The 11,953-nt window shown below is 37.8% G+C and overlaps 1 protein-coding gene and 1 long non-coding RNA gene across 2 annotated transcripts; one reads left to right on the top strand and one right to left on the bottom strand.

Moving 5' to 3' along the window:
* The first annotated feature begins 331 nt into the window (after window positions 1-331).
* Window positions 332-4,258, top strand: LOC143883915 (uncharacterized). Its single transcript, XM_077387236.1, has one exon. It carries the CDS (start codon window positions 1,129-1,131, stop codon window positions 4,072-4,074), a length of 2,946 nt encoding a protein of 981 aa, XP_077243351.1. The 5' UTR covers window positions 332-1,128; the 3' UTR covers window positions 4,075-4,258.
* Window positions 4,259-5,066: 808 nt separating this feature from the next.
* Window positions 5,067-11,630, bottom strand: LOC143883914 (uncharacterized). Its single transcript, XR_013252596.1, has 4 exons — window positions 11,478-11,630; window positions 8,672-8,752; window positions 5,635-6,066; window positions 5,067-5,461 (listed from the first exon to the last, which is right to left on the bottom strand). It is a non-coding gene; the product is annotated as an uncharacterized LOC143883914 (long non-coding RNA).
* Between the last annotated feature and the right edge of the window lie 323 nt (window positions 11,631-11,953).

The following is an 11,953-nucleotide window of genomic DNA, read 5'->3' as shown; positions in this document are numbered from 1 at the left end:
GGTCGGGCCGGGCCCCTTCGAACCCGGCTCGACCCAAGATTCATGCGGGCTTTTGAATGCTAAACCCGGCTCGACCCAAAACCCATGAAACCTGAACCCAACCCAGGGTATTTTCGGGTCGGGTCGATGCGGGTCGGGTAAAATCCGGCTCGAGTTGCAGCCCTATACTCAGGTATACCTCCTACCTCAATAAATTTGGCCAATATTTCAACCCTGGTTACTTGAGTGTCAAAATTGCGAGGGAAGTAAAGTTGAGAGAACCTGGGTTCCATTATCAAAATTGATGCGCTCCATAACCCCATGCCCATTCCCTTACAACATATGAACCTATCCACAGCTAATTTTTTTTAAATATTATTCAACATAAGGGATTTGGTAGGGACCATTCGCGGTTGGGAAATGCCACATCGTAATCTCGTCTGAGTTTTGTGACCTACGAAGGAAACCGTTTCCTATTCCCTTTTGAAAGAAACACTCAGAATCAAAACCCTATTTGCAAAGCTTGCTCCCCCCTCAGCAATGGTGGAGAAAGGTTGGAAAAAGGAATGTTATATAACGTGGAGAGGAAGAGACAAATCTTCCAAGATCCTCCCTCCCCGTATGAAAGTAAGGTATCTATGCCTCTTTCATACTCAGAATCAAAACCCTATTTGCAAAGCTTGCTCCACCCTCAGCAATGGTGGAGAAAGGTGGGAAATAGGAATGTTATATAACGTGGAGAGGAAGAGACAAATCTTCCAAGATCCTCCCTCCCCGTATGAAAGTAAGGTATCTATGCCTCTTTCTTTTTCTTTTACGTGTAGTAGTGATCTTGGAACCTCCCAATAAAGAAAAAGTTAAAAAAAAAAAGAGTAAAGCATTTCTTGGGTATGCGTAAATGACTGCATTGGCCAAAGATTCTGAGGCCATCCATACAAGAAGCTGGTATTCAGTTTCAGCTACGTTGCTTTCTGATTTGCCATCACTTTCACAAGAAAATAGTGCTCATTTTCACCCAATTATCATGTTTAAATCTATATATCAAGAAATCAGAGAGAAAGAGAGAGAGACAGAGAGACAGAAAGAGAGAGAGAGAGAGTGAGACAGAAAAAGAGAGAGAGACAGAGAGATAAAGAGAGAGAGCGGGAGATGGAAGAGGCAGTGAGTGGCATGTTTGAGGGAGTGACCGAGAAATTCCCTCGAATCATAGAAAATTCCAGGCAAGAAATCTTGCAAAGATTGGCAGATCCGTTTGATCAACGTACTTACTTTGCGGGATGGCAAGGTGTGGGGAGATGGAGAACGGGAAGATATATATTAAAGCTGGCAGTGGAATCCCATCTGTTTGATGTGTTTATAATTGGAAGGCAAGGAACCCATTGTACTACACGGGATTTGCAGATGAAAATTGCACAGAAATTGGGAATTCAGTTACCTACAAAGGATGATGATAATGATCATGATCACGATGATGATGATGTTGATGATCTTCGTTCTGATGTTGGTGCTGATGAGAAGGTAGCGTATAGAATCCAGGAATCGTTGGTGAGTAGAAGGTTCTTCTTGCTTATAGAAGATGTTTATACACCAAGAGCCAAGTTGGAAGTAATAGGAGTTCCCACCGACATATTGTCAGCAAGAAGATCCAAGCTTGTATTAGTGTTTTATAGTTTTCGTGATTCATGGACTTCGGAAAATCCTGGACGACCACGGGTCATAGTTTTTGATAGCTTTAACAAGGACAACGCATGGGAGTTGTTGTACATGGAGGCAGCTCAAGTGGCTGCTGCTTTGTTGATGAGATGTGGAGGAACTACTCCTACTCTAACTCCAGACATTGTCCTCGACTGCCTCTTTTATCTTGAGCTGGTCAAATCTGATTATATGCGACGTATACCCATTCCCGAACTGGTATGGCTTCTAAGATATTGGATGGCAGAGGGATTGCTTGGAGGAGTAGAGGATTGTGATTCGCTAGAGACCACATTGCTTCAACCTCTACTCATGGAACTCCGGGATCATGCCATGCTCCGAGATGATAATACTGTGCCTCCACTTATATTGGAAATAGCTCCTTCTGGAGGTTTTGTAAAATGGTATGCTCCTGACACTCGGTACTGTGTATCAGAAAGGCCTACCATGTTTGAGAAGTGGGAAGGCGCAAAGAGGATCTACATCAAGTCCCATGAGGATGTGCCTCTGCTCTTTGCGGATACTAGATTTAGGCTTCCTCCAAAATGCTCTAAACTAATAACTTTGTTGAACCTGTATGACTTGGAACATCTCCCTGAATCCTTTTTTGACCACATTCCGGGACTTCGAGTCCTCCACATCTCATCCTCAGGTATGTCATCTTTGCCCTCTTCTTTGTCTTCTTTGCGCAACCTTCGATTACTCAGGTTAAACAACTGTAACAGCTTAGAGAATCTTTCCCCTTCCATATTACAAGCTTTGGAGAAACTTGAGTTGCTTGATCTTTCTGGAAATTCCTTTAAGGAAATGCTAGACGAAACCTTTGAGAACATGCACAATCTCCGACATCTAGATCTTTCTTCTACTCAAATCACCTCATTTCCGTCATCAATTTCCAGCTTGCACAATCTTAGGTTTCTCAATCTTTCCAACACGCTGATCATCTCACTTCCATCAACACTGTCTGGCCTTAGAGTTCTCAAAAAGTTGTCATTAGGAGGTTGCACTATATTAAAGACTGTGATGCCTTGTTTGCAACATCTCACCACTCTCGAACAACTTGACCTCTCGAATTGTGCAAACCTACAAGATATCCAAGAAGCTGCTACTTCTTTCGGGCACATCTTGCCAATACTTCGAGTCCTTGACCTTTCAAACACAACCCCGATTGTTCACCTCTCCCTTAGAGGTAACTCGAGCTTGGAGACCATAAACTTGAAAGGGCTAACAAACCTTGAGGTTCTTGATCTATCTAGCACTATTATCAAGGAATTTCCATACGAGATCTCGGACTTTACACGCCTTAAACGCTTGGACCTACTGGGCACAAAGCACCTTCTCTCTGTTGATTGGGAAAGAATACGTCTGCTACCGCAAGAGCTGATTTGGAATCAATGTGAAGCAAAAAATGGAGATGGAGGTGGAGCTTTCATTTCTGTGACCAGCGCTGAGTTTTTTGCATCTCTAAAAGCATCCTCTCGCTTGTGGAACCAAAACTGCTTTTCCCGGTTCCGTTTCTGCATCTCTCCTTGTGAAGAACAGGGGAATGTAGATGAAGACATCCTTCATCTTCGAGGGGAACAATTTTTCTACAACAACTATTACACCCAAAGCCAAAGACACAGTTTTTCTAATCCAAAAAGCCATCTTGACAGACATTTAGATATCCGAAGAGGTGGGAGGCTTGGCGATAAGATCTCTGGAAGCAAATTTGTTGACGGGGTTTTAGGCCACTCGGACTCGTTAACATTGTGTAACAATATGTTTGTTACAAGTCTATCGGTTTTGGACAATGTCAATGATATGGCAGAATTACAAGAATGTGAGATAACGAAATGCAACAACTTGGAGAATGTGTTTGTTGGAAACACTGCAAAGATTAGATTAGAGTGCCTAGAAAATCTGTGTTTCTCTCATCTAGCAAGACTGAGGACAGTGTGCGAGGGGACATTTGGGAGAGGAAGCTTCACTTCCTTGAAAAGCATATGCATAGAGTTTTGTCCCAGACTCGTCAAGCTCTTCTCTTCTGATGTATGTTTAGGAACACTTGAAACACTCGAAATAAGATTTTGTGCCAGACTGGAGGAGATGTTTCAGGGGGGAAGGATAGAAGGAAGCTCGCTCCAACGGCTACACACCATATGTTTGTGGGAGTTACCGCATTTGACGAGTATTTACAACGGGCACTGTCAGCTGCGTGCATTAAAGAAGCTCAAAGTCAAAGGATGTCCAAAGCTAAGGAAGCTCCCTCTCCGTGTCATTGTTGATGATCCAGACCCAATTGCTGCACCAACAAAGGTAGAGGTTGAAGGTGAGTTGAAATGGTGGAACCAACTCAATTGGGAAGGCGAGGGGATCAAATGCAACACACAATTTCATGAATCGCGCCCCTATACCATCTGATTCTTTGCTCCTTATTCTTGAAGTCCTCCAATTATATCTGTTAGTTTTTGTTGCTTGTGTGTACGGATATTTGTGGTTTGTGTATTTAGTTGTTATGAAAGCTATCGTGTGAGTCCATGATTTGTGATCACGTTTGTAATTTTATTTTATTTTTGAATGATATGATTACATTTGTATTAGAATTGGTTTGCGCTTCCAAAAATGCATATTTGAAATCAGGTTTGTATCAGAGGTTGTTTGCGCTTCCAACTTTGATGATCCTCATTGTATGAATGTAGATTGTCTTATTTTCACAAAACAAATTATGGATTTGACGCTGACTATTTTATTTCAGTATTCCTGAGAGAATGGACAAGAAATGAGTTGCTCTAACATTAAGGATTAATTAAGCATTGAACCTGGCATAGTGTGGAGCCATAACAAACAAGAGGGTTCACACAATCATCCAATGAACTGTCCCTACCCGACCGAGAAATATTTTAATAGATGTCATCAGAAATATAAATAAGACACATCGGTTGGTCAGAAATTATTTTGTGTGCAAATCCCTAACTCTTAAGCTGTCATTTCTCTCGATCGATTCATTTGAAAGCCAATACATTTTAAACCACCAGTGCATTAGCAGTGGCAAATAAATCGGAATCAACCAAATAGTTGTGTTGGGCAAACTATTTGGTTGATTCCGAGCCCCAAGCCCAAGCATTAAACCCTGAGCATCAACTAATATAAAATATTCCCCCAACCCTTAAAAAAGTTTCTTTAACTGTAACCAACTGTTTTGGGAAAAGATCATATCAGCACAATTGCGTTTTAATAATTGCACAAATCTAGCTTGTATTTTCTTTTTTAATTGACTTTTGAAAGCCTTTTGGGAACTGTAATGACCTTTGACAGCTCTTTAAATAATAAAGGACAAGATGGGTTAATGTAATTATCAAAACATGGTTATGCAGATATCATTTCCCATTTTTTAAACTAGTAAAAAGTGCACGTGCAACTAAGATATAATGAATATCAATATGAAAGAATACAAGAGCACCTTATACAGTGTCAACTTTCATTGCTCAATATGCACTGCAAAACAAGGCTCACTTTTCATGGAAAAGACTTGATTGATATGAATCTAGGGATCCTTCAGCTTTGTTACTACGTTAAAAGAAACAGGATGTTGTCCTCATCAAATGTTAAAAAACAAATTTTCTAAGATCGCCATGATGGTTCACAAATATGCTCAAATGCATCTATGGTGCCTCATCTGCTATTGGTTGTGATGAATTGATGTATACATTCAATGATTTTGGTCTTTCAGGGCTGAAGCCCTTCATAGCTCTTATATCCAATTTGTATCAGATACTTGCAAAAGGGAATTATTCTCCAAAAACTTTTGCTGCAAAACATCAGACCCAAGAAGAATTTGGTTCTTATTCGTACTGAATATGCATGAAAAATCTAATTCATATCAATTACCGTTCAAAAAAAAAAAAAAAACCATATCAATCAAATCACTTTTAGAAAAAATTCCTAACTCATCTATATTATCAAGATAGTGTGTCCAAATACCTTCCAATGTATCTCAAAGACTTTGCAGATGAACCATCCTTAGGGAACTTGCATTTCTCCAAATCGCCAAGAGAATGTTAAGCAAGAACAGCCAAGAAACTAATAAAATTATAAAAAAGATCAGAAAATTGATCTGTATGAACTTTGCTGTTCATCTCAGTTCTCGGCATATCCTTCGTTCACTTAATAATTGTTTCCTTTCTTTGGAATCTACATTGTATGGAAATAACTCTAATAACTTATGACACACTGGGTTACCGTATAGACCAAAAATACATGATTATGGAAAAAAGAAAAGCGATGCAGAAATATATGAATGGGAATAACATAAAGTTAACCATCAAAAGTGTTGGGGATGGTGAGGCCACCAGCACCAAGGCCACCAAACATATTCATCAACAAATCCAAATCCCATGTTGTTCTAGGGTGAACCTGTTATTGAAACAAAAATAGAAGATGGTCTTTGGAATTTCAGTGGAAAGCAAATGAAGAACCTGTGCCACTACTTAATCTGAAGAAAGAAAGACCAAGTATAAAAAGATTATGGAGCAAGCATGCTTAGCAAATGAAGAAAAGTGCGCCAAAATGCAAGAAACAGTAGAAAGATCATCTACAACTGCTGCTTTGGGGTTATTTCCTATTATCCCAGCCACTGCTGGTTTCATCCAGTCTAATCTTATAGTATTGCTTAGGAAGAATCCCTTAGAAATGAACTTCCTAATGAACCACATTCTTGAATTCATTCATTGCTATCTAATAAAAAAGATTAGTAGAATATTAGAATTAGTATGGCTGTTAAATATTAGTAGAATAATGGAATTAGTCTGATTATGGTTCAAGCCCCAAATCATGGGTAAAACATAATTGGTCATAAGAAAATAACCATCCCGAATTTAAGGCAAAGAGATGGGCTATAAATTCTTATAAACTCGAGAAATATTTTAAGCAGGAATTCATTTTGAAATTTTCCACAGCCAAACCTTTCGATTCAGTTTTTAGAATAGAGCATAAAATTGGGCTGTATCACATGATGCTTTTTTTTTTGGGGAAATGAAAGCCTACGCCTGTCTAACTTGGGGTTTGGGCTCAAATCATGGTTGCCATATTTTTATGGATGAGGAAATTTTTCCTTGTTATAAAGATTATCAACAGATTTTTTTTCCCTTGCAATTAAGTTCCTGTAAAGTTTCTTATTTGTTCATTTAAATTCATTTCCATCAATTTGTTAAGTTTATATTTTCTAATTAATTTTTTTATTCAAATGTCTGTCTTTTTAATAAAACGTCAGATGCAATATTCAGATGTCAAAATCTATGGTTTATAAGAAGAGATTATGTATCATTGAAGTGTCGGGAAGAGCAATATTCATGTCATGAAAAGAAATGCCTATGGTAAGTGGGTATTAAATTTGAACTCTTGGACAATTGTGCATTTCATTTTTTCCTGACAAACCATCACATACTCAGAAAATTACTTACGATTTTTTTTTCGTACGAAAATATTAAAATGTTTCTTAATTGTGTACTGACTTTCGATTGACATAAATGATTTTCAATAGACAATAGTTTGTGAAAACTTCTATTACTTTTTACCCTTTTCTTCTTAGCAGCTTTGAAAGGAGGGTGAAATTTTCATTAAGTTCATCTAAAAAATGGGAAATGCCTATGGTTCGTGGGTATTAAATATAATCTATATGAAAGTGGTGTTGCGTCGCTCAACTTGATGAGGAGTTGTTTTAAATTAAAAAAGTTTTTAACCGAAACGTTTGATTGATTGAGCAGTTGTAAACTCAAATGATTAGACTGAAGAAGCTTCTGAACTTGAAATATTTATGGAGTGCTACACAAAATTTATAACCAAGTTGGATCCTAGCCTCATCAAGGCAATGTTGAGTTTTAAGATTTTAAAGCTTGTCCACAAATATATAAGTCCAAGGCCTCTGATTCCAAATTTTAGAAATCCTCAATGAGGGTTGTGCCCCCAAATGGCAATTGTGTGTACATCCAAAAACAGAACCTTGGGGATGGTTTTTGGTTTTACAATTTCAATGGTTTCTCGGTAGAGTAAGAAATCTAGCAATAAATGCGAGTTCATTGCTTATTTTATCTTTGCTTCGGAGTAGAGCAGATGGTTGATGGGCAGACAAGCCTCATGTATAGAATCATCCTATTGATACTGTTTAGGCATGAGAAACCTCATGCCATTCTCTTTAGGTCGATGCCCAAGGAAGTTCTGATGTGAAAATGAATGTGAAAATGGAAGAACAAGGGGTTAGATTAGAATCCATTTCAAAAAAGGGGTTAGATTAGAACCATAAAGAATGAAACAATATTATCTCAGACAAAAAGACACACAAGATGCAATTCTTTTAACATAATGCAAGATCTAACATTCTAATCAACATTATTTTGTGGGAAAGAGGGTTACTGTCTTATTTTTCATGTATCATGGGTTAGAGGCAAGGTTTTATGTCCCCCTCTTATATCTTTTATTCCTGTTAAGAAAATTTAAGGTGTCTCCCCAGGTTTCAAAATAAAAATAATAATAAAATAATAATTCTCAACAACATTATGATATCACAATCAAAGGCAAGTTTTTTGTCCTCTCTATATTTGACCATCTCAGTCTGTTTTTAATGATATTAATTACCAAATAAATAAATAAATAAACAGGAAGGAAACATTATGTTCAGGTTTCATGTCTTGACATTTCCAAGAAAGAATTAATTTCCTATTTTTTGGTTCCTCAAAGACAACTACAATTTATTTCGCCTTCATTACTATTTTGGGAATCATAGAAGAATAGAAACAAAGGAAATCCTCAGAGAGTTCTTACAGTTGTGAGCAGGAGGAAAGGAAATCTACACGTGCCAGTAAGGTATTTTACAACATCTAAATGAACCATCATCTTTTAATTTCCCTCTAAATTGGGGAGAGAAAATTTTCTGCCAACAATGCTTTTCTTGAAATCCAAATGGGGCCTTAAGAAAAAATAGCATGAAGAAATAACATCATTCTACATCAGATGTTGATCTTACCGCCATTGACACTGAGGAAATCATCATCACAATCAGAGTCCAAGTAGGCTTGGTTATCAAAGAATGACTCTTCTTTACTACCTATGAAGGCATAGACACATATAAATAAAAACAACAACATAGCACGAATTTAGAGAACCGGCCAAAAGTGAAAATGACAGGCATAAGACAGGCATAAGACAGAGAGAATATTTGTGCTAGGACATAAGAAACAATTAAGATGAAAATGGTCAGAAACAAAAAAAATGGTGAAACCAAGACTATTACATAACTGGCAAAAGATTCATGACCATTTTCAGACTCGTATTTTGATTAGCATAGGAATAGTGAGAGTCTCAAACCAACTGTATACAATTAATGGAAAAATGGATTATAAATCACACATTACATATGGCCCTGCTGATTTTAGATTGTAACCACCGATTGAAAGAATCATTAGTGCAGTACCTTGGTTTAGGGGTGGTTATTCGGTTATAACCGAACCGAAATAACCGAAATTTGATAACCGAAAAAATTTCGGTTATCAAATTTCGGTAACCGAAACCGAACCGAAATTTTAAAAAACCGAACCGAAACCGAACCGATTAAAAATTCGGTTATTCGGTTATAACCGAATAAACCGAATAACCGAATAGTGGGAGAAAAAGAGGGAAAAAAGCAAAATCTTTGTTTCGATCGGAGGGCTAGGATGATCCAATCGAAATGATTTTTTGAGCACAACCTAATTAAGTTGTGATCAATCAAATGGACGGTTTCGATCATCCTTTGGAGTGCCCATATCACATCTTTTTTTGAAAAAATAATGGTTTTTATCATTAATTCGGTTATTTCGGTTAACCGAATTTTTTTCGGAGATAACCGAATTGCCAAAAAAAAAAAACCGAAACCGAACCGAAATGGAAAAAAACCGAACCGAACCAATTCGGTTCGGTTCGGTTATTCAGTTTTAACCGAATAATGAACACCCCTACCTTGGTTCAAAGGAAGATTTAAGATATATTACAACTGATGATGCAAAATAGAATTTTTTTTTGAAAAGATACTCTCGTTGTATGGTACAAGGAGTGTGTTGATGCATAGTTATTGGAAACCACAGTACCAAATGGGAAACCATTCTCCAGAGAAACCATTACGTGGACCAAATTCCTATATGACCCACAACATGTCCCTCCCTCCCCCCCCAAACTCCTGTTTTGCCACTGAATTAGACTCCCTATGAACATGATAAAATGAGATTTCTCACTCAACCAAACAGGCACTTTGCTCCCATATCCAAAGCTTGAAACCTCACAGCTTTCACAATACATCAATTCCATCAAAGAAGCCTTCTGCCCAAGCACTGGACTAAGAAAAAGGCAAACTAAAGCCAAGAAAAAAGCACCCAATCTTAACATTGTAAAACTACCCAACTATTTGTCAAGAAGGAATGGACAATCTTCGCCCAGCGGCTAGAAATTTGAAGAATCTCTCTATGGCAAGTTCTCAAGCTCCTCAAAAGAGGCATTCCTTCCCCCGAAATCCAAAAACCCTAACTTAAAATAATGCATCTAAAGACTAAAGTAGGGCAACAGAATCAAACTCCAGAATCATCATCATCTCGAATGCTAAGATATTGAAAGAAAACCAGCGAAAAACTACTTAATCCTCTCCGGTCGATTTTTGGGAATTCGGGTTGACCTTTTCCCTTAAAATCAGGTCGGGTTCGAGTTGATTCCTTTTCATTTTTTAGCAAAAGCTAAAACCGAATAAAGAATGGGCATTAGAGCCTTGACAAAGGAGAAATAAAAGCTCACCAAGCTTTCAGGTTGACAAAATTGTGGTGTAGACATATGTTGCATCTGGACATTGGGATTTCATGTAAACTATAAGCCTTTCTCATGCTTGTTGATACCGATGGAGAAAAGATTTCAGGAAAAACTAATTTTCTAAGCAATCTGTTACTAAGCGAAGCCAGAATATTCGGTGCCTCAACACCTCAAACCTACCATTCACAATCACACATAATTCTTTTATTCAAATCCAATAAGGCTCTTTAAGGACTTTTCACAAGCAGTGAGGGCCTTGGATTTCTACAATGAGCACTTGTCAATGGCATTAAAACCAAGAAGACTGCAATCAATTAGCCTATGGAATCTCATGCAATACTTGTATTGTGAAATCTCATGCTATTCAATTAAACATTCAAACTCAAATCAAACCAACCAAAAGTCCAAGCATGATCATACGATCAACATGACAAGGCAGCATTACCTCATTTTCCATAAACATGAGATGAATGTTGTTCTATTTTAACAGAGAATATACATAATTTCAAAGCTAAACAAATTTGAAGTTTTGCAACACCGGCATAGTACATGGCCTTCCATACATTATACGACACACCTTATTACCCAAATTGAACAAGGAGAAATTTGACAGAATAAACAACATGAGGAAACACTGAAGAAATTCCCCCCCCAAAAAAAAAAAAAAAAAAAAAACCCAATCTCCAAACCCTCGCCTTAAACCCTTCTCAACTATCGAATCAAACACACAAAGAACATCTCGAATTGCACACGAATCAACCTAAGCTGAAATCCAGAAATAACTATCTTTCTACCAAACGAAAAACATCATAATCGAGAACAAGTTCACCAATTCAAGTTCTCAAACTCCTCAAAACAAACCAAAAACCCTAACTCAAACTAAAACATCTAAAATTAGGGCAACAAAATCAAACTCCAAAAAACCCAGGAAAAAAATATCCCAAACCACCAAAGCCCTCTCCCATAAAACCCTATTTTGCAGATATGATGTGAAAAATTACCTTATCCAACAAGAGATTGATTCGAAGGTGGGGAATCCTCTTCTTTAATGGCAGCTCCGTGCGATTTTCGTGAGGAATGAGAGCAGGAAGGGTTTCGGAACTATGGGGACAAAATAAAGTAGGGGAAGACGACAGGACTCTTGCAGATGGAAACACGTGGCTGGGAAAGGAAAGGTCAAGATTACATGTGGTGGGATTTTTTACACTTGCCGAGAGGCGAAATGACAAAAATGCCCAGAAAAATGGGACCGAGCAGGAAGATTTACAAAGCAAGGGTGTGTAATTTCAGAAAAAGACGCAGACGAACATTCATGCGTTTTCCCTTTTAGTAGTAAAGGATTCTCATATCTTAATCTATATACTAGTGGGACTACCCGTGCAAGAAGCTATTGATAAGTCTGTTAGTATGAGTAGAATGTATTTGAGAAGTTTTCGATGGCATTATCATATTTTAAAAACTCAATTAGTTTGGAGCA

Source organism: Tasmannia lanceolata, unplaced genomic scaffold (assembly GCF_043159265.1).
Source record: "Tasmannia lanceolata isolate RefF3 unplaced genomic scaffold, GAP_Taslan_0.1 ptg000008l, whole genome shotgun sequence".
NCBI lineage: Eukaryota > Viridiplantae > Streptophyta > Magnoliopsida > Canellales > Winteraceae > Tasmannia > Tasmannia lanceolata.
This window is presented reverse-complemented; position numbering and strand designations above follow the sequence as displayed.